This window comes from Rhinichthys klamathensis, unplaced genomic scaffold (genome assembly GCF_029890125.1).
Source record: "Rhinichthys klamathensis goyatoka isolate OS25496 unplaced genomic scaffold, OSU_Roscu_1.1 h1tg000379l_1, whole genome shotgun sequence".
Classification (NCBI taxonomy): Eukaryota; Metazoa; Chordata; class Actinopteri; order Cypriniformes; family Leuciscidae; genus Rhinichthys; species Rhinichthys klamathensis.
In genome coordinates, this window is record NW_026606886.1 from 82364 (window position 1) to 110000 (window position 27637).

General features: G+C 43.0%; 1 protein-coding gene across 5 annotated transcripts in view; it reads left to right on the forward strand.

The window, feature by feature from the left end:
* LOC130069782 (GRAM domain-containing protein 2B-like) overlaps positions 1–27637 on the forward strand; it is a 45703-nt gene that overhangs the window by 17752 nt on the left and 314 nt on the right. For 2 of the 5 annotated variants that reach the window (XM_056233890.1, XM_056233894.1), the window contains exons 4-11: positions 3428–3494; positions 3572–3675; positions 9031–9129; positions 22759–22824; positions 22902–22961; positions 24533–24614; positions 24781–24846; positions 24924–25014. In XM_056233890.1, coding sequence (XP_056089865.1) covers positions 3428–3494; positions 3572–3675; positions 9031–9129; positions 22759–22824; positions 22902–22961; positions 24533–24614; positions 24781–24846; positions 24924–25014 — 635 coding nt within the window. The remainder of the gene's footprint in view (positions 1–3427; positions 3495–3571; positions 3676–9030; positions 9130–22758; positions 22825–22901; positions 22962–24532; positions 24615–24780; positions 24847–24923; positions 25015–27637) is intronic. The other 3 variants (XM_056233892.1, XM_056233891.1, XM_056233893.1) reach the window with 3 other exon arrangements.

Here is a 27637-nt window from a genome sequence, read left to right on the forward strand (position 1 = left end):
ATCACTCCATCTCTTCATCACTCCATCTCTCCATCTCTTCATCATTCCATCTCCTCATCACTCCATCTCTTCATCACTCCATCTCTCCATCTCTTCATCTCTCCATCTCTTCATCATTCCATCTCTTCATCACTCCATCTCCTCATCACTCCATCTCTTCATCACTCCATCTCTTCATCTCTTCATCACTCCATCTCCTCATCACTCCATCTCCTCATCACTCCATCTCCACATCTCTTCATCACTCCATCCCCACATCTCTTCATCACTCCATCTCCACATCTCTTCATCTCTCCATCTCCTCATCTCTTCATCATTCCATCTCTCCATCTCTTCATCACTCCATCTCTTCATCACTCCATCTCCACATCTTTTCATCACTCCATCTCCACATCTCTTCATCTCTCCATCTCCTCATCACTCCATCTCCTCATCACTCCATCTCTCCATCTCTTCATCTCCACATCTCTTCATCACTCCATCTCCTCATCACTCCATCTCTTCATCTCTCCATCTCTTCATCTCTCCATCTCTTCATCTCTCCATCTCCTCATCACTCCATCTCCTCATCACTCCATCTCCTCATCACTCCATCTCTTCATCTCTCCATCTCTTCATCTCTCCATCTCCTCATCACTCCATCTCTTCATCTCTCCATCTCTTCATCACTCCATCTCTTCATCTCTCCATCTCTTCATCACTCCATCTCTTCATCTCTCCATCTCCTCATCACTCCATCTCTTCATCACTCCATCTCCTCATCCCTCCATCTCTTCATCTCTTCATCACTCCATCTCTTCATCACTCCATCTCTTCATCTCTCCATCTCTTCATCTCTCCATCTCTCCATCTCTTCATCACTCCATCTCTCCATCTCTTCATCTCTCCATCTCTTCATCACTCCATCTCTTCATCACTCCATCTCTCCATCTCTTCATCTCTCCATCTCTTCATCACTCCATCTCCTCATCACTCAATCTCTTCATCTCTCCATCTCTTCATCTCTTCATCACTCCATCTCTTCATCTCTCCATCTCTTCATCACTCCATCTCTTCATCTCTCCATCTCTTCATCTCTCCATCTCTTCATCACTCCATCTCTTCATCTCTCCATCTCTTCATCTCTCCATCTCTTCATCACTCCATCTCTTCATCTCTCCATCTCTTCATCTCTCCATCTCTTCATCACTCCATCTCTTCATCTCTCCATCTCTTCATCTCTCCATCTCTTCATCTCTCCATCTCTTCATCTCTCCATCTCTTCATCACTCCATCTCTTCATCTCTCCATCTCTTCATCTCTCCATCTCTTCATCACTCCATCTCTTCATCTCTCCATCTCTTCATCACTCCATCTCTTCATCTCTCCATCTCTTCATCACTCCATCTCTTCATCTCTCCATCTCTTCATCACTCCATCTCTTCATCTCTCCATCTCTTCATCACTCCATCTCTTCATCACTCCATCTCTTCATCTCTCCATCTCTTCATCTCTTCATCTCTTCATCACTCCATCTCCTCATCACTCCATCTCCTCATCACTCCATCTCCACATCTCCTCATCTCTTCATCACTCCATCTCCTCATCTCTTCATCACTCCATCTCCTCATCTCTTCATCACTCCATCTCCTCATCTCTTCATCACTCCATCTCCTCATCTCTTCATCACTCCATCTCTTCATCACTCCATCTCTCCATCTCTTCATCATTCCATCTCCTCATCACTCCATCTCCTCATCACTCCATCTCCTCATCACTCCATCTCTTCATCTCTTCATCACTCCATCTCTTCATCACTCCATCTCCTCATCACTCCATCTCTTCATCACTCAATCTCTCCATCTCTTCATCATTCCATCTCCTCATCACTCCATCTCTTCATCACTCCATCTCTTCATCTCTCCATCTCTTCATCACTCCATCTCTTCATCTCTCCATCTCTTCATCACTCCATCTCCTCATCACTCCATCTCTTCATCTCTCCATCTCTTCATCACTCCATCTCCACATCTCTTCATCACTCCATCTCCACATCTCTTCATCACTCCACCTCCACATCTCTTCATCACTCCATCTCCTCATCACTCCATCTCTTCATCTCCACATCTCTTCATCACTCCATCTCCTCATCACTCCATCTCCTCATCACTCCATCTCTTCATCACTCCATCTCTTCATCACTCCATCTCCACATCTCTTCATCACTCCATCTCCACATCTCTTCATCACTCCATCTCCACATCTCTTCATCACTCCATCTCCTCATCACTCCATCTCCTCATCACTCCATCTCCTCATCACTCCATCTCCTCATCACTCCATCTCTTCATCACTCCATCACTCCATCTCTTCATCACTCCATCTCTCCATCTCTTCATCATTCCATCTCCTCATCACTCCATCTCTTCATCACTCCATCTCTCCATCTCTTCATCTCTCCATCTCTTCATCATTCCATCTCTTCATCACTCCATCTCTTCATCACTCCATCTCTTCATCTCTCCATCTCTCCATCTCTTCATCACTCCATCTCCTCATCACTCCATCTCCTCATCACTCCATCTCCTGATCACTCCATCACTCCATCTCCACATCTCTTCATCACTCCATATCCACATCTCTTCATCACTCCATCTCCACATCTCTTCATCTCTCCATCTCCTCATCTCTTCATCATTCCATCTCTCCATCTCTTCATCACTCCATCTCTTCATCACTCCATCTCCACATCTCTTCATCACTCCATCTCCACATCTCTTCATCTCTCCATCTCCTCATCACTCCATCTCCGCATCACTCCATCTCTCCATCTCTTCATCTCCACATCTCTTCATCACTCCATCTCCTCATCTCTCCATCTCTTCATCACTCCATCTCCTCATCTCTTCATCTCTCCATCTCTTCATCTCTTCATCTCTCCATCTCTTCATCTCTCCATCTCTTTATCACTCCATCTCTTCATCGCTCCATCTCTTCATCTCCACATCTCTTCATCACTCCATCTCCTCATCTCTTCATCACTCCATCTCTCCATCACTCCATCTCTTCATCACTCCATCTCTTCATCTCTTCATCACTCCATCTCTTCATCACTCCATCTCTTCATCTCCACATCTCCTCATCTCTCCATCTCTTCATCACTCCATCTTTTCATCACTCCATCTCTTCATCTCCACATCTCCTCATCTCTTCATCTCTTCATCACTCCATCTCTTCATCACTCCATCTCTTCATCTCCACATCTCCTCATCTCTTCATCTCCACATCATTCCATCTCTTCATCACTCCATCTCTTCATCACTCCATCTCTTCATCTCTACATCTCTACATCTCCTCATCTCTTCATCTCTTCATCACTCCATCTGTTCTCGAGTCCATGAACACGTGTACACACACAGTTGTCTGCAACTTCTGCTCTTTTGCTCAGAGTTTCAAGAACCACAGCAGAACCTTCCGCAAGCTCTTCCCTGAGATCCCGGAGGATCTGGAGCACGGTGAGTTCAGGAACACAGTCTTCATGTCTGCAGTAAATGAGTTTGCTGTAACGTGGAGCTGGTCCCCTGTGTTGCAGTGTTCACCTGTGCTCTGCATAAGGAGGTGCTTTACCACGGAAAGATGTACGTGTCGCGTCAGCACATCTGCTTCCACTCGTCTGTGCTGCTCAAGGACACCAAGGTGAGCGAAGTCTACAAACGCTCATGGAGAACACACAGCCAACACCATCTCGTGGAAATGCGGATCTACAGCACTAGTTGTATTTATCGTCCAATTTATAAGCCAAAAATAGTTTTTTGTGCATATATAGCCTACACTGTAAATTAAATTAGTGGTGTGGAGTGTCTGCATATTACACGCCATAAAGTGTGTAGCATCTGCATACGCACTCGAAAACTGCGTATCATATGCACGTAAAAACTATTTTTTGCGTATAAATTGCACGATAAATACAATTGGTGCTATAGATACACACTGTCATGAGATCCGGCTGCTAACGGCATGTAGAAACCTAGCAAACAAAAACATATTTTACGAATGTTATGAACATTATGTCTGAATGTTTTCTGAAACGTCCAATTTTTTAAGTCTTTTAAAAGCATTTTTCTTGGTAATGCGAATGTTAAAGGGGCTGTATGTATAATTCATAAACCCTTGTTATAGCGACACCGGTGGCCGTTCGGTGAACTGCGGGAACACTTGTGACGCGATTCAATGCGCTGAAATACTCACAGAGAAGGGCTCGTTCGTTCTTCACTTAGAAGTAGAAGTTGGAAACACCTTTGCAGTGTAATACGGGTAACCCCGTCCAGGCTTCTGAGAGACGTTTAGATCAATATGTAAATATGTGCTGCTCTTTCCTCTCAATACAAAACAAACACAGCGAGAATGAGAAAGCAGCCGTTCAGAAAGCATCTGATCATAGAGATCTGCAACATGTCGAACGATGAGCTCATTAAAATTACACTGTTATGATCAATTGATTATAAAGTATATTTGAGACTATAGACTATATAGATCCGACTATAGTTTGAATGAATCTCTTTTCTTTGCATTGCACATTGACATTACAGTGCAGAACAGCTTTCATTATTATCATTCATTTCGTGTTTCACTAGAAGCTGGTCACACATCAACAATACAAAAGCGATTAATATATGATAATTCTTGCATACGGCTTTAACCCATTTGTGCCCAAATTTTTCTGAATGGTTTCATGCATATAGTCGTGTTAATAGTGTCCTATGTGAACATGTTCTGCATTTATTTTCCCCAGGTTTTTGTTTTTCTTTCTTGAAAATCGTATTTGAACGGTGGGCTAATGTGTGCACCCCCTCAATGTCAAATTTAAATAGGAGGAGAACATTTGGCATCTAACTCAAAATAACTGCTTTCAACAGATCAATCTTTATTCATAAACGAATGTATTATGTATAAAAGTCGAAGAACATTCGATGCAAACCCAATAAAGCTGCATAACCTCTTGAATAAGAAAACACAACCGGGTTTTTTTTCAGTACAAAAACTACTAAACTTTGACAAAAAGTAACTTTTATTGTAATAATTTCTAATTATTTAATTTTGTGATTTCATAATATGTAGATATGAATCCAACTCGAAAAACTTGTGAAAAGATGTCTTTTAGTTAGACAAGTAGCGAATAGTGGAGCTCTGCAGCCACCTACTGGTTAAAGTGATCATTTTTTACTTTTAAATCTGCATTTTCCAAAAGATCCCCATGAATGAAATTTAGAAATGTGGGTCTTTTATAAAGTGAATTTGCAATTTGAAACATGCTATAGCAGATTGATTATGAAACTTAAGAAAGCACTTAGCTTTATGGGTTAACATTACATTAAACGTCAGGTGGTTGGTTTTGACATTGGCTGTCATGAGGCCTTTATAACATGTTAATGACAAATTCAATGTGCATTACTGTAGTTGAGGTCAAGAAACATATTCATAACATAGTTATAATGCCTCATGACAGCCAATGTCAAAACCAACCACATGACAGTTTAATGTAATGATAACCCATAAAGCTAAGTGGTTTCTTAAGTTTGATAATTAATCTGCTATGTCATGTTTATGACATATTTATGACAATTTATGTTGTCTTAGTAATGTCAAGTTGTCATGACCAAGACACTGAGAGATTATGATGTATTGGTTTATGTCAAGTTGTCATAACAAATACATCTCAAACAATGTCATATTTGCATTAAAAATGTCATAATTGAGCGAATGACACTTAATGACAGTTGTCATAAACATGCATAAACCCTCCTTCATATTCATGACATGTGTCATGTCATGGTTATGAAGGTGTCATGTCAGTCTTATGCACACCCCTTCAAGTAAAGTGTTACCAACGCTTGTGTTTTAGACTGAGAGAACGGTCTGTCGTGTTTGGATGCGGGAGACGTGTGTGTGTGTGTGTGTGTGTGTGTTACAGCACAAAACTGATCATCCTAATCTTTGGTAGTTTAGGACATGTGCACAGATTATGCGTCAGGGGTTTGCAAACTGCTGGGCTGAGTAAAAAGATCTCTAAGCAAACAGCCAAATACTGTTCTGTGTCAGTGTGTGTGTGTGTGTGTGTGTGTGTGTGTGTCAGCAATCATAGGCAGTGTGTGTGTGTGTGTGTGTGTGTGTCAGCAATCATAGGCAGTGTGTGTGTGTGTGTGTGTGTGTGTGTCAGCAATCATAGGCAGTGTGTGTGTATGTGTGTGTGTGTGTGTGTGTGTGTGTGTCAGCAATCATAGGCAGTCTGCATGTTTGGAAAAGGCGATGTCACCTCTATCCATAGTCTATTTATTTATATATTCATGTGGTTGTGACTATTGTCGATGTGTAAATTTAGTGAAAGCCTATTTTGGAGATTTGCAATTCAGTTTCTCAACTCCAAAATTCAGCACTGCATAGCAATGCCTAGAGGTTGGAATAATGGCAGGATGCACCATTTCTACACTGGCTTTTACCATGGCAATGGAAGTAATCATGAGGGCATCAAGATGGGTAGTAGGAGGAGAGCGCTTGGCTTCTGGGATGCGACTACCACCAATCAGAGCATACATGGATGACATGACAACCATGACTACAACAGTAGCCTGCACTAATCGGTTGTAGCAATGTTCAGGGAAGAAGGAGGCGGGAACCGGCGGACAATCAAATTAAAACTTTATTTAAATGAAATAAACACAATACCTGCCAGCAGTCCCTCACGGAACTGCTGGCTACCAAAATAAAATAAAATAAAACACAAACAAAAGCAGGCCTGTTCCTCTCTCGATCATCCACTCCGTCGCTCCTCCTTTATGCTTCCGCTCCTCCGTGAGAGATGCGAGACCGGTGTGCTTCCCAGGTGCTGCTCATTAGCAATCGCACCACCGGCCTCGCGACGTTCTCTCACGTCCCTCGGCCGTCCTGCTCACCACATCGGTTATTGGGGAAGTTAACAGATAATATTGAATGGGCACGAATGCAATTTAAGCCCTCTAAATCAAGGAGCATCTCGATAGTTAAAGGAAAGGTAGTAGATAAAACATTCTTCATTAATGGTGAGGCAATACCAACAGTTTCTGAGAAGCCAGTGAAGAGTCTTGGGAGATGGTACGATGGGGATCTAGAGGACACAGTTCGGGTGGGAGAAGTTAGACGACAAGCAGTGGAAGGGTTGAAGAGCATAAACAGCTGTGCTCTACCAGGCAAACTAAAACTCTGGTGCTTTCAGTTTGGTCAACTGCCGAGGTTGCTGTGGCCACTGACCGTGTACGACGTTTCTTTGACAACAGTGGATAAGCTGGAAGCGTTGATAAGTTCATACATCAGGAAATGGTTGGGAGTTCCACGCTGCCTCAGTAGACTTTTACTTTATAGTAAAGGAATATTGCAGCTGCCAGTCTCTGCTTTACCCCGAGGAGTTCAAGAGTGCCAAGGTCAGACTGGAAATGACCTTAGTAGAGTCACGAGACAAATGTGTAAGGGAGGCAGCCCCTGTGTTAAAAACTGGTAGAAAGTGGTCAGCAAAGAAATCTGTGGGAGAGGCAAAGGCTGACCTTCAAATTGGGGATATCGTGGGACAGGTACAGCATGGAAGAGGGGGTTTTGGGCTCAGTTTAGCTCCTCCTAAATGGCACAAGGCAGGCCCAGCTCAAAGGAGGAAGCTGGTAGTCAACGAGGTGCGACAGCAGGAGGAGAGGATGAGGTGTATAAAGGCCATTTCCCAGGCCAAGCAGGGAGAGTGGATGAGATGGGAGAGTGTGGAACAACGCAAGATGGGCTGGCAAGACCTTTGGTCAATGGAAGAGAGTAGGATCAGTTTCCTTATTAGGTCAACATATGATGTTCTCCCATCACCGCAGAACCTAAACCTCTGGGTAGGAGAGGATCCCTCTTGTCCTTTGTGTTCATCACCTGCCACATTAAGGCACATTTTGACAGGATGTAAGGTGGCTCTTAGCCAAGGTCGGTTTACTTGGCGCCATGACCAAGTACTGCGATGTTTGGCTTTAGCATTGGAAGGCAAGCGTAACATGACTAATAAGTTGCTACCTGTTCTAGCAAAACATTACACGCAGAAGACAATATTCCTCCGCCCAGGCGAGCAACCACCAAGAAAAGGTGTTAACACCAATTCTCGCCCAGGACAACTGGAAGCTGCTGGGGACTGGAAGATGCTGGCTGATCTTGACCAACGGCTTATTTTTCCACCTGAGATTGCCACCACTAACCTCCGACCAGATATTGTTTTGTGGTCTGGATCAGCACGCATTGTTCAACTGATAGAGTTAACAGTGCCATGGGAGGATGCGGTAGATGAGGCATATGAGAGGAAGAAACTGCGGTATGCTCATCTGGCCACTGAAGCAGAACAGCGAGGATGGAGAGTCCAGGTTTATCCAGTGGAAGTGGGTTGTCGAGGTTTTGTGGCACACTCTACAACCCGGTTCCTCAGAGACGTCGGATTCAGCGGCCAAGAGTTGCGTCGCACAGTAAAGAACTTATCTGAAGCAGCAGAGAGGAGCAGCAACTGGCTGTGGTTGAGACGGAAAGATTCTGGCTGGCTGTGTGCAGGCCGCCACGCTACACTGAGGACGGAAGGTGCCCACTTGAAGACCCTAGAGATGTCCCCTACTCGGCTCAATCCAGACGGTTGTCGTGCTGGTCCTGTAGTTGCAGTCGTCGTGTGTGCTGATGCGCCAAGTACACTGCAGCCGTTAACGCCGGACAGAAGGGGAGTCACACCACCAGATGGAAAGAAGCGTAAATGGATGGAGAAGCATAGTTTACTGTAAAGCTACATCTTAGTTTTGCTTATCTTGGCGAAAGCCGAGTACAAATCAGCATGATGGAAACCGTGTAATAGAAATCATGTCGATGTGTGTATTGTGGATGTGTGTATTGTGGATGTGTGTATTGTGGATGTGTGTATTGTCAGGTGAAACATAACAGGCTCTTTGTGAATATTTGGATGCTGTGTTGTTTAATCAGTATTGGTCATTCCAAATAAAATAATCAAATGTGTTCCTGTAGGTGATGATCCACATCTCCAGCGTTCTGACTATAAAGAAGAAACACACCGCTAAGATCGTTCCCAACGCTGTCGCTGTCATCACTGACGACGGACACAAGGTACACACATACACACACACACACACATGTATCAGGTGTCCTTCATTCACACACAGAGTGTTTCAGAGGAGCTTCACAGAGATTACAGGACAATAATGCAACAGTTTGTGTCTAGAAGAGAATAGCGTCACAGTCCAGCTTAAAGTTATTCATATATATATATATATCCGCTCTGGAGTAAACTGTGATGTCATTGTCCAGCTCAGTTCAGCTCTCATATAAAGCTGTCAATGCAGGAGATCAATAATATTGTTGAATATTAGAATCAATGTCTCCAACTAAGCCAGACTAAGCCGAAGGCGACGGACGGTCTGCAGTTTATCCTCGAGTCGATCAAGAGCAGAGTCACTGAACACAACTGTTATTAGTGTGATATTAACTGCAAATTTGGACACAACTTGGTTAGACACACGGCTCTGAGTTTATAGCAATTCAGTCCAAATTATTTTGTAAAATATATATACACTACCAGTTAAAAAAAGAGTCTCTTCTGCTCACCAAAGCTGCATTTATTTGATTAAAAATACAACCAAAAAGTAATATTGTGTAAATTACTCCAGTGTAAATCAGCTGTTCTCTATGTGAATATACAGTAAAGTGTCATTTATTCCTGTGATCAAAGCTGAATTTCAGCATCATTACTCCAGTCTTCAGTGTCACATGATCCTTCAGAAATCACTCTAATATGAGGATCTGATGCTCAAGAAACATTTATGATTATATTTATGATATTATTATCAGTGTTGAAATCAGTTGTGTACAATTTCTATCAGGATTCTTTAATGAATAGAAAGTTCAAAACAACAGCATTTATCTGAAATAGAATCTTTTGTAACATTATAAATGTCTTACACTACTATATATTCAGATAGAAAACAGAAATAAAAATTGAAAATTTTAATAATATTTCCCAATATTACTTTTTTGTTGTATTTTTAATCAAATAAACAGAGCCTTGGTGAGCAGAAGAGACTCTTTTAAAAACATTAAAAATCTTACCGATCCAAAACATTTGACTGGTAGTGTATATTTTGTACTAAGTACAGTACATTTATGACTTTCTTTTACATTTTTATGCAGTGCTTTCACTTCTTCTTTAAAGGGGTCATATAATGGTACATGCACTTTTACAAGTTGATTGTACTGAAATGTGTGTTGGCAGTGCCTGTACACAACCATCATATAATGATAAAAATCCATCCAGTGGTTTTGTTTTAATCTCCTTATATGTTTTCCCCTGCCTCAAATCGAGCCGTTTGAGCGTATGACGTCACATGATCGGACGCCCCTCCCACGAGTGTTGATTGACAGCAGCGTTTCACACAGACCCGCCCTCGTTAATAAGCGAGCGGTCATCATAGTCCGCTAGTGTTGATATGCTGGAGCACTGTCTATGAGCAGAATGGCGTCTAAGCGACTGTGGTGTTCTGTTCTTGGGTGTAATAACGAACACAGTCATTTTAATGTTCCTAAATCCGAACCGCTGAAGACGCAGTGGCTGAGTTTGTTTTCGAAGGGAATATTCCCCACGAGCAACGTCAATGCTCTCATGTGTGCGCGAATCATTTCTCAGCAGACTGCTTTATAAACGAGGGTCAGTGTAAAGCTGGATTTGCTAAGAAGCTGCTCATGAAAACAGAATCGGTGGCAACTATTCGTGTCCCTGCTGCACCTCCAGAAGAAGTGAGTGTAAAGTGTTATTAACCTTTATATTAATCTTTGCAAATCGCGAAAAAAAGTTTTTCATGACCATTAGCTGTAACGTCAATCTGTCAATGAACTAACGTATACATCAGTAAACACACAGCGTTCGTATCTCACTACTGAGATACGAGTCCTGTTTGAGCCTTAACTGTCGAACTTCTTCGGCCGCCATCTTGTTCCGGGTGCGACTCCGGCTCAAACTGATACGGTTGCACAGATGTGTCCTCAGAGACTCCCGCTGCCATTCTCTCTCCAAAATATCCCCTCAACTGTTGTCAAGGCAACACTCGTGCGTTATCAAAACGCCCACAGAACAGAGGGGCGGAGTCAGCGAAGCTCATTATCATTTCACGAGTTCACACTTACAAATGATCAGAGAATAGATGGTTATGCGTATTTGGCGTGCTGTCCGGGGGGAGGGCTCCGAGCTCGGAAATTGGGCCCGAACCCAGAGTACTCCCCCCGTATCTCTGTTTAGGAAGATAACTAGGCAAGTGTGAGGAGATGGGGTGGTGGAGGGATGCTGAAAACTGTCGAGGAATATGGGTGAGTCGACTGAGTATATTTATAGGCTTTACTCGTGCTGTTTGAGTGGACCTGTTGATTACTGATTGCTGACAGCTGGCTGGAATGACTTGATTGTTTGATCATTAGAACGTGTTCCTCCCGAACCTTGTTAATAAAACATCAATTAAAGGCACATGCACTGAAACGGCGTGCTGAAAACAGCTGTTTTTGACCAGGTAAAATGAGTGTTTTCTTACAATACTAATGAGAATTTTACATTTCTCATGCGCCGCCGAGAGTGGCAGCTGTTTTCAGTAGCTGCGTTTGTTGTGTGTTTTTAGTCTTTTATAACTTCTTTTACGTATCGCGTTGGTATTTGTATATCCTATGGATATGGCTATTAGTAGTCTGCAACACAACGGTAAAAAACTCATTTACTTGAGGGAAAAACTGCTTGAATTGAGGGCAATGGGACATGTCGGCATTTTTCACTCGATCCCGGAGGAATTAAAACGACGACACAGAGGATGCAGAGCGGGAGTTAAAGTCAAGGCTAAGCGTATGGAGAAGCGAGGGAGGTTTAAGCCGCCCATTCCTTCGTGTGTGATGGGAAATGTGAATTCACTGGCTAACAAGATAGATGAGATGGCTGCTTTGGTGAGAAATGTGAAGTTGTACAGGGAATGCAGCCTACTTTGCTTCACGGAGACATGCCTCACAAGTAATATCCCGGACGTTAGGGTTGAGCTAACTGGTTTTTCAATTGTGAGGGCGGACAGAGACCCTATACTGAGTGGCAAAAACAAGGGTGGGGGGCTTGCACTCTTTGTCAACACCAAATGGTGCAACCCAGGACATGTGACGGTGAAGGAAATTATCTGCTGCCCAGACATTCAACTTTTAGCGGTGAGTCTCCGTCCGTATTATATGCCAAGGGAGTTATCGCACGTCATTGTTGTTTGTGTTTACATCCCCCCACGTGCTCTGGCTGAAACCGCATGTGATGTTATCCACTCTACTATTGCGGGGCTTCTGGTTCGGCACCCTGAAGCCTTCATTTCGATTTCAGGGGATTTGAATCACGTTACACTTGATTCAACCCTGTCTGCTTTTCATGAGTTTGTTAAAGGCACACTGTGGAATTTTTGGCCACTAGGGTGCGCTCGACCTGTAATTTTCACGTCTAGTGCCCCTAGAGGCCACAAGCGCCGCAGCATTGTCGCAAAAGTCAACAAACAGTCAACCGGTCAACCTCCCACGTCTGCTACCAGATGAATTGCATACAAATTAAACAAAGCCTGTAGCTAGTTGTTAAGTTGCAGCCCTGTTTCGTTTCAAAATCGGAGGATAAAGTGTCTGCTGAATGCAAACCTTTCCCAATATTTATAAAATTTATATTTGTACTTACATTTAGCTACCAGATTGATAATTCGCTAACTTACTCTACTAGCATTCCTTGTTACATTAAGTTAAATGGAGGACAATATAGAATCAGTAACATGGCCAGGCAGAGAACAAATTTGAAAAAAAAAAGATATTGTGCAAGCAATATATTTAACTTACTAGTCCAAAAGCATGACGGCCAGGTCAGCATCGGTCGGGAATCCCTCATCCTCCTTTATCGCACGCCAGCGAGGGAACGCTTGACCAATGTTTATTCTCGTCCTTGCTTTTAGTTTATCACTCTCCCCTTTTCTTTTTTTTTGGTCTCCTCTGACAAAATCTTTGCTTTCTTCGCTTTCTTCCGAGTAGCTGTTGATTCAGCCATGACGACAACATACAGACGCCAGAAATCAAACGCGAGTTGAGCTCTCACGTTAGAATCTGAGGAAGTTGGGGTGGTGGGGGAAGTGACGTATGCCGTAAAGCGGTCGAATTTTGTAGTTCTTTTTGTGCTCAGGTTCCTACCCGAAACTCGAAGTTACATAGTGCTAGTAAAAGCGATACAGACACCTTCAGGCTTCGGCAGACGTGTCATTCAACCTATTGTAAGTCGATGTACCATCTCAATGGGTTTTGTTAATATATTATAAAGGTTGAAAAGTTCCACAGTGTGCCTTTAATTGCCCTACACGAAAGAACAGAACAATCGACCTTATGTATGCTAGTGTCAAAGATGCATACACTGCCACTCCACTGCCACCGCTGGGGAGATCAGATCATAACCTGGTCTTCCTACGACCACAGTACATTCCACTTGTCCGCAGACAACCCACCACCATACGTTCCTTTAGGAAATGGTCTCCTGAGGCGGAGGAGGCGCTGAGGGACTGCTTTGAGTCAACAGATTGGAATGTGCTCCAGGAATCATATGGCGATGATATTGAAGGAGTTACAAACTGCACTACCGACTATCTGAATTTCTGTATGGACATTGTAGTTCCCACAAGAACTGTACGCCGTAAAATCACCGTGGATCACCAGTGATGTCAAGGACCTCCTCAATAAAAAGAAGAGGGCGTTTAAGGAGGGCGATCAGGCGAAGTTGAGGTGTGTACAGGGGGAACTCAAGATAAAGCTGAAAGTGGCAAAGGAAGAATATGGAAAGAAGGTAGAGCAGAAGTTGCAGGAGAACAACATGAAGGATGTCTGGGAGGGAATGAAAATGATCACAGGCTACAAGAAGAAGAGCAGCATAGTAGAAGGAGATGTGGTGAGAGCAAACCAGCTCAACCAGTTCTACAACAGGTTTGACTGCCCTGCTCCCGCAGCAATGTCCTGTTCAATTCCCTCACCCCTCACCTACTTTAGTCTGTCCACACCATGACCACCCACTATCTTGCTCATTTTCACAATCAATCGTACCCATTCAGAATCATGCATCTGCTACAGCTGCTAGCCCCCAGCCAGTATTTACCGATGCTCCACTCCCCCCAACATTCAACATAGGGACCCCCCTTTCTCCCATTATCACGGCGTATCAGGTTAAAAGAGAGCTGAGTAGACTTCGCCCAGGGAAAGCAGCCGGCCCAGAGAGAGTGTGTCCCAGACTGCTCAAAGCCTGTGCGGCAGAACTGGCAGAGCCTCTGCAGCATATCTTCAACCTGAGCCTTCGTCTGGGGAAGGTACCAGCACTGTGGAAGACATCATGCCTTATACCTAGGGATGTGAATTTCTGCCAAAAATGACATTCGAAAATCGAGGAGCAAAAGTCGATTATCGTTCGAAAATCGGGGAAAAAACCAACCAAAAAAAAAACCGCACACTCACAATGACAGAAAGGGAGGCCAATTTCATCTTTAGCGATTTGATAAACAAACTGTTTATTATTCGAACAATTAACATGTTTTCGTCGGTTTTTTTTTAACATACCGGTATAGTTAACATAGAAGAAAAATACAATAAGCACGACAGTCCGTTTTTGCATCGCCAAACCAGATGCTCGTTAGATAAAAAAAATAATGTCATAATGATTTTATGCAAACCTGCCTTGTTACTGCAAAAGCCTACTTTTTAAACAAATTAGTTTCAATCAAAACTATTCGTGTGATGCCACTGCGCAATACACAGCACACATTACCGCGGTGTTCATTTCATAAACTGTGGACAATGGTAGCTTATTTAATGTAGCCTATAAATGAATGTAAATGTCCAAAAAACGGATAATGTCATCATACTTGTAGTGCTATCGTCGAGTAATAATCTGTTTGGTTGTAAAATGTATTACCTGAATGAAATGAACTAGAATGTATCGTCCTGTGGAATCATTCATTCACAGACATCATACGAAGATGTTCAACTAGATCTTCATCGCTGGCAAAAATATGATGCATTTGCAGATTTGCTTTCACTAGACTGAACTGTAGGTCCACGGCCACTTCATCCAACGCACTTGATGCTCTTAAATCTTCGAGTCGAGTGTGAATTGAAAGCGCTTCAGACGATTCAGTGCGCGAGGAACTGACCAGCTCATTCAAACTGATTCGCGAACCGATTTAGACAGATCTGCCCAACTTGTCTTTGAACAGAATCGACTCAAAAGAGTGATTCATTTGTAAATGAGCATCGCTCATGCCCCTAAAAAAGACACAGCGCGCTTGGAATAAACGCATTTAACAGCGTATTGCATTAAAATAAAGTAACGAGAGGAACGTCGCCCAACGTAGTGAAGTAAATGTAGCCTACTTTGTTACTACCATAGACAGTAAAGGTTAGTCTACTACCCACCTCTGTTGGGCGCAGAGTTAACGGTCACGACAATGCTCTTCTTCTGTTGTTTCTTTACACTATGTATAAAACACTGGCATCCTAGATCGCGCAGGAGGAGGGGGACGCACCTTGTGTCCCTGACAGGAATATACCCTGCTGCGCGATCTAGGACAGTAGGCGCGCTGTCAATTATGTCACATTGGAATTGCGCGAAAATATAACGATATTCGAATAAGCAATTTTATGATCGAATTTCGAACGCAGTTCGACTATTCGAAGATCGCGACTCATCCCTACTTATACCAGTTCCTAAGAAACCGTTTCCCAGTGAGTTAAATGATTTCAGGCCTGTTGCTCTAACTTCACACATAATGAAGACGATGGAGCGACTGCTACTTTACATCCTTAGACCCCAAGTCAGCCACTCACTTGACCAGCTTCAGTTTGCTTACCAGGAGAAGGTCGGCGTGGAGGATGCCATCATATACCTAATGCACAGAGCACATTCTCATCTAGACAAGGGGAAAAGTGCGGTGAGAATTTAGTTTTTTGATTTCTCTAGCGCCTTTAACACCATACAGCCTGTCAGAGTGAGGGATAAGCTGGTGCATAGGGGGGTTGATGCTCACCTGGTATCCTGGATAATAGACTACCTGACGGAGAGACCACAGTTTGTAAGGCTGAAGGACTGTTTCTCAGAGACTGTGATGTGTAGTACTGGAGCGCCGCAGGGGACGGTGCTTTCACCATTCCTGTTCACCCTGTATACTTCTGACTTCAGCTACACATGCAGAAGTTTTCGGATGACACTGTAATTATGGGGTGAATCAGGGATGGACAGGAGTACGAGTATAGGAACCTGGTTGATGACTTTGTCCAATGGTGCAGGCTAAACCATCTACAGCTGAATGCAACAAAGACCATGGGGATGGTGGTGGATTTTAGGAGATCAAAGCCACACATGCTACCTGTCTCCACTGAGGGGGTCAATGTGAAGGTGGTTAGCACATATAAGTACCTTGGGGTAAACTTGGACAATAAATTGGACTGGTCAGCCAACTCAGATGCGCTATATCGGAGAGGGCAAAGTCGGCTCTATTTCCTGAGGAGGTTACGGTCATTTAATATCTGCAGTAAAGTACTCAGGATGTTTTACCAATCGGTCATTTCCAGTGTCCTGTTTTACGCTGTGGTGTGCTGGGGTGGCAACGTTAAGAAGAGAGACGCCAGGCGACTTAACAGACTGGTAAAGAAAGCGGGCACTGTTGTCGGCATTGAGCTGGAGTCACTCACAGCTATTACAGAGAAACGGACTATTCGCAGGATGCTCGCGATCATGGACAACGATTGCCACCCACTGCACAGTGCGTTCATAAAACAGAGGAGCATGTTCTGTCACTGGCATGCTCTACAGATAGGCTGAGGAGGTCTTTTGTCCCCAGGGCCATCCAGCTCTTCAATACCGTACAAAGGGGGAGGGGAGAGATGGACTCTTAAGCAGGAGTGTGTGTCTCTCAATTCTCTCTCTACATTATTTGTGCCTGTTGCACAATTGTTGAGTAGGTGTTGTTATGCCCTTTTACACTACACTATCTGGACTTGACTAGCCTTTCATGGCATCTAACATCCATTACATCTACCTCTTATAACTTATAAGTTATTCTCTGTCATGTACTGTTCTGATTAATAGCCAGCTGATAGCTAATATTCATAGTCATAGTTAATATTTTTAGAAATGTATGTATGTGTATACCGGTATATATGTTTTTAGTATTATTTATATTTATATTGTATGTGTGATATATGTGGAAATCTGTTGTCTAAGCTGGATGCCCTAAATTTCCCTTGGGATAAATAAAGTATCAATCAATCAATCAATCAATCAATCAATCAATTAAAGTATATTACAAACTTTTCATTTAGACCCTAAAGAATCAATTTAACTTGTATGAAAATGGCATTATATGACCCCTTTAAAAAGAGACCAGTCGTAGACCTGCATTCAACCAACGCATTCATGAATTACAACCAGTTGAGTTGAGATCTGCTCTCAGAGAAGACTGGCGGTTCACATGTTCATCTCGAGCTCACACACACACTCGAGTATCACACACTGATGGAGCTCACACACTCGAGTATCACACACTGATCGAGCTCACACACTCGAGTATCACACACTGATCGAGCTCACACACTCGAGTATCACACACTGATCGAGCTCACACACACACTCGAGTATCACACACTGATGGAGCTCACACACACACTCGAGTATCACACACTGATCGAGCCAGGGGCGGACTGGCCATCTGTGTGATCTGGAGAATCACAGAACGGCCGGTACTCCAGGACGGCCGGTGGGCCGGCCCACCGCCCGCCACACACGCAGTCACAGACATCCCAAGTCTCCCGGAAGTTCCCCGCATATTTATAGCGGCTCACTGATGCCCGCAAATTAGTTAAAATCTCTCGGAATCTAGAGCGAATAAGAGTGCGCATGCGTAGTGCGCGCACGGCAGAAAGAGGGAGCGAGCTAGAGACCTTGCGTGTGTGTGCTAGTGTGCGCGTGTGCCTCACGAAGCGCATGTAAGGACCCAACCAATCAAGTGCGGGCGGGCTTTTATCTCTACTACTGACGAACCGAATTAATCAGAAATTACTTTGCAAGTTACTTGCTAGGGATGATGTTAGGAAGTGATATTCAGCTTGCTACATTTTTAATGATTACAGTAGTTAAAACAGCTAAACTTCAACATTTTAGCTGTAAAATGCCACATGCAGTAGCTAATATTAAGAAATATGTTGTGCTTTTACTTTTAAAAATGTTGGTAACGTTACAGTTAATGCTTACAAACTTTGAAGATTTTGAATACAGAAGTTACATTTGTAATGGTGTAGCCTATTTTCATTTAGATGTGGTATTATTATTTGTGCAGTAGCTAAGATTAATTACTGCATAAATTAATTAAGATTATTAAGTAATAAATTCATTTTAAGACAGCATGGAATAGATTGTATAATTTGCTGTTAGCTAGGTATAGTATTATGAGCCACAATTAAAGTCTTGTGACACTCATGCCAGGCAGCAGGCGTTATTGTTGTTGTTGTCGAGTTTCCGCGCGCCGATTGCTTTGGGCCGGGCCTAGACAAAGTCCAGGGCCGTTTTTTAGTCCCAGTCCGTCCCTGGATCGAGCTCACACACACACTCGAGTATCACACACTGATGGAGCTCACACACTCGAGTATCACACACTGATGGAGCTCACACACTCGAGTATCACACACTGATCGAGCTCACACACTCGAGTATCACACACTGATCGAGCTCACACACTCGAGTATCACACACTGATCGAGCTCACACACTCGAGTATCACACACTGATCGAGCTCACACACACACTCGAGTATCACACACTGATGGAGCTCACACACACACTCGAGTATCACACACTGATCGAGCTCACACACACACTCGAGTATCACACACTGATCGAGCTCACACACACACTCGAGTATCACACACTGATCGAGCTCACACACTCGAGCTCACACACTGATGTCGCTCACACACACACTCGAGTATCACACACTGATCGAGCTCACACACTCGAGCTCACACACTGATCGAGCTCACACACACACTCGAGTATCACACACTGATCGAGCTCACACACTCGAGCTCACACACTGATGTCGCTCACACACACACTCGAGTATCACACACTGATCGAGCTCACACACACACTCGAGTATCACACACTGATCGAGCTCACACACACACTCAAGTATCACACACTGATCGAGCTCACACACTCGAGTATCACACACTGATGGAGCTCACACACACACTCGAGTATCACACACTGATCGAGCTCACACACTCGAGTATCACACACTGATCGAGCTCACACACACACTCGAGTATCACACACTGATCGAGCTCACACACTCGAGCTCACACACTGATGTCGCTCACACACACACTCGAGTATCACACACTGATCGAGCTCACACACTCGAGCTCACACACTGATCGAGCTCACACACACACTCAAGTATCACACACTGATCGAGCTCACACACACACTCGAGTATCACACACTGATCGAGCTCACACACTCGAGCACACACACTGATGTCGCTCACACACACACTCGAGTATCACACACTGATCGAGCTCACACACACTCAAGTATCACACACTGATCGAGCTCACACACACACTCGAGTATCACACACTGATCGAGCTCACACACTCGAGCACACACACTGATGTCGCTCACACACACACTCGAGTATCACACACTGATCGAGCTCACACACTCGAGCTCACACACTGATCGAGCTCACACACACACTCGAGTATCACACACTGATCGAGCTCACACACACACTCGAGTATCACACACTGATCGAGCTCACACACTCGCAGGGTTCTCAAGTCTCACGCATTGGCCGTGAGACACACGCAATTCAACCAGTTCACACGCTCACACGCCACACCGTGTATATCTCACGCTGAAAAGGCAATGCCAACCAAGTTGTCCTGCAAGCTTTATATATAACGTTGTATACGAGGCGCATGCACACAAAGTAAAGTTTCCTGCCGCCAGCGCGTCCACATCTCGGCCAGATTGCGTTCGTTACTAGGCAACTTATAGACGCGCCAAGTCCGCGAACACACACGGAAGTTCGGCCACCGCGATATCGTGCGATCACACGTCGTGATGGAGAAAGTCAGTTGGAAGAAAGCTCGCCTAACATTTTTAGACTAGAAGTTCTTGAACATTTAATATATAGCCCATCGTATACATTATTGATGCAGTCAAAAACTCTACAACTGCTTTGCAACCAGGCCAGAAGCTTTGGCTCAGTTTGGCTAAGGAAATGTTATTGGGTATGGGAAGGAATGAAGATGTATTTCTTCAGTTTATTTTAAATTCTATATTATACTGTATTAATAGTATTTCTAGTTAGGCTACATTAAGGCTAAAGCAGAGTGCTCTTGGTAATATTGTATATCCTGTCAAAACATACATTAGCCTAATCATTGCATTTGTAATTTTTAAAGATGTCAGGGAAAAATGCAAAAATATTTGTTTTTCCAAACACTTTGGAGCAATTTGTTATATATTTGTAGCCTAATTTTGAAATATAACATTAAAGAGTAGGCCTATATTTGATGTCATGAATTGCTCTGTCATTTATCAGATTTACCAATTGTTAAATTTCAATTTTTACTGGTTAATTATGAACAATGGGTAAAATTGGGGGTGGGGCTAGGCGGGGGCGGGGCTCCATTTAGGCTCCTCCCCTAACCGCATGTGATCTCACTCCAAGCTTTTGATAAAACTTGAGAACCCTGCACTCGAGCTCACACACTGATCGAGCTCACACACACACTCGAGCTCACACACTGATCGAGCTCACACACACACTCGAGTATCACACACTGATCGAGCTCACACACACACTCGAGTATCACACACTGATCGAGCTCACACACACACTCAAGTATCACACACTGATCGAGCTCACACACACACTCGAGTATCACACACTGATCGAGCTCACACACTCGAGCTCACACACTGATCGAGCTCACACACACACTCGAGTATCACACACTGATCGAGCTCACACACTCAAGCTCACACACTGATCGAGCTCACACACACACTCGAGTATCACACACTGATCGAGCTCACACACACACTCGAGTATCACACACTGATCGAGCTCACACACACACTCAAGTATCACACACTGATCGAGCTCACACACACACTCGAGTATCACACACTGATCGAGCTCACACACTCGAGCTCACACACTGATCGAGCTCACACACACACTCGAGTATCACACACTGATCGAGCTCACACACTCGAGCTCACACACTGATCGAGCTCACACACACACTCGAGTATCACACACTGATCGAGCTCACACACTCAAGCTCACACACTGATCGAGCTCACACACACACTCGAGCTCACACACTGATCGAGCTCACACACACACTCGAGTATCACACACTGATCGAACTCACACACTCAAGCTCACACACTGATCGAGCTCACACACACACTCGAGTATCACACACTGATCGAGCTCACACACTCAAGCTCACACACTGATCGAGCTCACACACTCGAGTATCACACACTGATCGAGCTCACACACACACTCGAGCTCACACACTGATGGAGCTCACACACACACTCGAGAATCACACACTGATCGAGCTCACACACACACTCGAGTATCACACACTGATGTCGCTCGCACACTCGAGAATCACACACTGATGTCGCTCACACACTCGAGAATCACACACTGATGTCGCTCACACACTCGGGTATCACACACTGATCGAGCTCACACACACACTCGAGCTCACACACTGATGGAGCTCACACACACACTCGAGAATCACACACTGATCGAGCTCACACACACACTCGAGTATCACACACTGATGTCGCTCGCACACTCGAGAATCACACACTGATGTCGCTCACACACTCAAGCTCACACACTGATCGAGCTCACACACACACTCGAGTATCACACACTGATCGAGCTCACACACACACTCGAGCTCACACACTGATGGAGCTCACACACACACTCGAGTATCACACACTGATGTCGCTCACACACTCAAGCTCACACACTGATCGAGCTCACACACTCGAGTATCACACACTGATCGAGCTCACACACACACTCGAGCTCACACACTGATGGAGCTCACACACACACTCGAGAATCACACACTGATCGAGCTCACACACACACTCGAGAATCACACACTGATCGAGCTCACACACACACTCGAGTATCACACACTGATGTCGCTCGCACACTCGAGAATCACACACTGATGTCGCTCACACACTCAAGCTCACACACTGATCGAGCTCACACACTCGAGAATCACACACTGATCGAGCTCACACACACACTCGAGTATCACACACTGATGTCGCTCGCACACTCGAGAATCACACACTGATGTCGCTCACACACTCGAGAATCACACACTGATGTCGCTCACACACTCGAGAATCACACACTGATGTCGCTCACACACTCGAGAATCACACACTGATGTCGCTCACACACTCGAGAATCACACACTGATGTCGCTCACACACTCGAGAATCACACACTGATGTCGCTCACACACTCGAGAATCACACACTGATGTCGCTCACACACTCGGGTATGAACACCTCTGCCTCTGATGTGTGTGTTTCAGTACGTGTTCGGCTCGCTGAGGAACCGAGAGTCGTGTTTCCGGCTGCTGCAGTCGCTCTGCCCGCAGGTTTGAGCTCTTCTGCTGCTCCTCATGGTTGTTCAGGTCGTGTGTTGAGTCTAAAGTGAAACTGTGTTCGCTCTTAGACGGAGATCCTCAGCAGAAAGTCCTCCGCTGAACACACTCCTGAGATGGACTGCGACAGAGTAAGAGTGAACCGATGCTTTAGAATCAATCACCTGAACGACTCCTTTCTGCTCCTGTGTTTACGTGTCTTGTAACCCTGTTTACACTTTAATAACACTGGAAAAAAGATTCCGTTAAATTTACGGTAAAAAAAACCGGCAGCTGTGGTTGCCAGAAATTCACTGTAAGAAATACGGTAGCAATATTTTAGGTTTTACACACTTAACTTAAATTTACAGTAAAATTATTTCATTATCTGATATAATGTTAATTTGAAGTACTAATATCTGTTTTGTACCATTGTAACACACTGGCAACTACCAATCACAGTGGAGATGAGAGTCACATGATCAATCACAGCTCATCATCGCAAGAAAGTTTTTCCACAAGAAAGTTAATATTAATATAGAGAAGCTGCACAGTGTCATTCACACACACACACACACACACTAAACACCATCAGGATAACACACATGACATTTAAAAATGCAATAAATATTAATTTAATAACATTAAATGTAACATAAAACTCTAATGTACATAACTGATTAGAAAAAACTAAGAAAAACTATGAAGATACCCATATGGTAACACTTTACTTGAAGGGGTGTACATAAGACTGACATGACACCTTCATAGCCATGACATGACATATGTCATGAATATGAAGTAGGGTTTATACATGTTTATGACAACTGTCATTAAGTGTATTTCGCTCAATAATGACATTTTGAATGCAAATATGACATTGTTTGAGATGTCTTTGTTATGACACCTTGACATAAACCACTACATCATAACATGTCAGTGTCTTTGTCATGACAACTTGACATTAAATTAAGTTAAACTGTCATGTGGTTGGTTTTGACATTGGCTGTCATAAGGCCATTATAACTGTGTTATGAATATTTTTCGTGACCTCAACTACAGTGGTACACATTGAATTTGTCATTAAACAGTTATAATGGCTTCATGACAGCCAATGTCAAAACCAGCCTCATGACAGTTTAATGTAATGTTAACCAATAAAGCGTGGTTTCTTAAGTTTGATAATTAATCTGCTATGTCATGTTTATGACAGGTTGTGTTGTCTTAGTAATGTCAAGTTGTCATGACAAAGACACTGACAGGTTATGATGTATTGGTTTGTGTCAAGGTGTCATAACAAAGACATCTCAAACAATGTCATATTTGCATTAAAAATGTCATAATTGAGCGAATGACACTTAATGACAGTTGTCATAAACATGCATAAAACTTCCTTCTTATTCATAACATGTGTCATGTCATGATTATGAAGGTGTCATGTCAGTCTTATGCACACCCCTTCAAGTAAAGTGTTACCAAACATATTTCAACAAAACTAATAAATAGATTATAAAGTGACTTGTTCTTTTTCACTTCCAAAAACTGTAATTTTACTGTAAAATGACATCAAATGTACGGTTAGATCTGCCACAGTTATTCACCGTATACAGTACGGAAACTTTCTGTTAACCAGTTTTTCTGTCTTCTTTTACCGTTAAAATCCCGATAATTTTTACAGTGAAATCTTTTGTTTCATGTAGTTATCTGTCGTATCCTCTGATAGATCTCCAGCTATTCGAGTCTAGAGGAGAATCCTGAGAATCAAACGATTCCTCTGAACGAACAGACTCTCACCGACTCTCAAAGTGAGTCTGCCTGAAGTGTGTGTGTTTCTGTGGCGCGTGTGCACACGAGCGGCACGTGTTCATACATCACAGCTGAACTGCTCTACTGTTATATAAACACACTGTATAGAAGAACTCTAAGTTAATCAGTTGATTGTTCTATGAAGAATGATTCTTGTGTTCACAGCATCAGTCCGAAGCAGCTCGACGACACCTGACTCAAGCCGAAACACACCAGAGCAACACACCACAGGTGAACCTTCACACACACACACACACACCTGTCAATCATGCCTGTTTGCTGCCAGTGATCATGTGTTCTCTAACCAGCGCTCTCCTGGGTTTCCATGGTAACAGAGAAGGTCCGATCGTCCAATGACACGCTCCGACTCAACAAGCTCCTGCTCTTCTATCTGATCCTGTGAGTACACTGGGTTAAAAACAACCCAATATAGGACAGAACACATGTTGGGTTAACTTTACCCAGCAAATTGGGTTGTTTATTTAACCCAGCATAGTTGATTCATTTTTACTATAATACTAGCTTCTTCTATCTTTCTTTTACTTCATACATGAATGAATGTTTACTGATTAACTAAATTTTTTTTTAAAACTCGATACAACCAGTCGCTTGCATGATAATTCCTTTATTTTTAATCATATTTTACAATATAGTATATTTTATATCATTTTAATAAACTGTCCATAACCTATCAGTGTACAGTTATGAGAACATATTTAACATTATAAGTATTTATATTCTGTATCTTTTTTTAATAAAATAAAATAAATGTATGCAAGGCATCAGACGTTTTCATCACGCGAAAAGATCGACGCGACACTCGTTTAGGTGAGTGACATCGCGCCCCTGTATCTTGCTTTGCATAACATTAAAAGACATACATAAATAACTCAATCCCTGGGTAACGTCTGACCCAGGATCTGGTTAACACAAAAACTACCCAAACAGTGGGTTGTTACGTCTGACCCAGGATCTGGGTTACTCAAAAACTACCCAAACAGTGGGTTGTTACGTCTGACCCAGGATCTGGGTTACACAAAAACTACCCAAACATTGGGTTGTTACGTCTGACCCAGGATCTGGGTTACACAAAAACTACCCAAACAGTGGGTTGTTACGTCTGACCCAGGATCTGGGTTACACAAAAACTACCCAAACAGTGGGTTGTTACGTCTGACCCAGGATCTGGGTTACACAAAAACTACCCAAACAGTGGGTTGTTACGTCTGACCCAGGATCTGGGTTACACAAAAACTACCCAAACAGTGGGTTGTTACGTCTGACCCAGGATCTGGGTTACACAAAAACTACCCAAACATTGGGTTGTTATGTCTGACCCAGGATCTGGGTTACACAAAAACTACCTAAACACTGGGTTGTTACGTCTGACCCAGGATCTGGGTTACACAAAAACTACCCAAACATTGGGTTGTTATGTCTGACCCAGGATCTGGGTTACACAAAAACTACCTAAACACTGGGTTGTTACGTCTGACCCAGGATCTGGGTTACACAAAAAGTACCCAAACATTGGGTTGTTACGTCTGACCCAGGATCTGGGTTACACAAAAAGTACCCAAACATTGGGTTGTTACGTCTGACCCAGGATCTGGGTTACACAAAAAGTACCCAAACATTGGGTTGTTACGTCTGACCCAGGAGCTGGGTTACACAAAAACTATCCAAATACTGAAAAAAGAACCAAAATAAATGACCCAAAAGGCCCAACCCAGGATTTGGGTAGACAAAATTACCCTCTTTTTTTAGAGTGTATCAAGCACTCATATTACCCATCATTCAGTGCGAGACTTAGAATAAGAAACACAGAAACAGAATTAAATGAAGCGATCAAAGTCCAGAATGTACTGAGTTGAATCCATGTGTGCCGGATCTGGGCCGACACTATGTTGCTGTCTGGGATATTTCATCATGTTTGGCCCCAAAACTCAATCTCATCACATTAAAGTGACTGTGAGAAGAAAGCAAATTATGGTAACACTTTACATTAGTTAACAGCAATTCATGTATTAACTAACATGAACTAACAATGATCGGTTACACTTTATTTTAAGGTGTCATTGTTACAGTGTGAATATTTAAGTACTGTGTATTATTAAGCAACAACATGTATTACTATAGGGTTAGGGTAGGATTAGGGTCTGGTTGAGAGTTAGTTGCATGTAATTATGCATAATTAGATACAATACATTTGTTACTGTATTTGTTAATCTTTGTTAATGTTAGCTAATAAATATCCAGCTGTTCATTGTTGGTTCATGTTAGTTCACAGTGTAATGTTAACTAACACAACCTTTGATTTTAATAATGTATTGGTAAATGTTGAAATACATATTAACTAAGATTAATAAATGCTGAAGTAGTATTGTTCAATCTTAGTTCATGTTAACTAAGGTAGTTAACTAATGTTAACTAATGAACCTTATTGTAAAGTGCTCCCGGAATGGCATCAGTGGTTATGAATGACGGTTAGAGGAATGAAGTGAAGAGAGGAATGATGTGCAGATCACATCACTCATGTTTCTGAGAGACTTCTGCTCACCAGCTGTGTTTATATGATCACAAATACAGTAAAACAGTGTAATATTACTCCAGTGTAAATCAGCTGTTCTCTATGTGAATATACAGTAAAGTGTAATTTATTCCTGTGATTTCCAGCATCATTACTCCAGTCTTCAGTGTCACATGATCCTTCAGAAATCACTCTAATATGAGGATCTGATGCTCAAGAAACAGTTATGATTATTATCAGAGTTGAAAACAGTTCAGATTTCTGTGGAAACTGTGATACATTTTAATTTTCAGGATTCTTTGATGAACAGAAAGTTCAAAAGAGCAGCATTTATTTGACATCTTTTGTAACATTATAAATGTCTTTACTGTCACTTTTGATCAGTTTAATGCATCCTTGATGAAATGTATTTGTGTTTATGTATTTAATGTATTTGTTGTTGTCTAACCCCGAACATTTCTTAACAGTTCTATAAGCCGAAGTTAAGCTCAC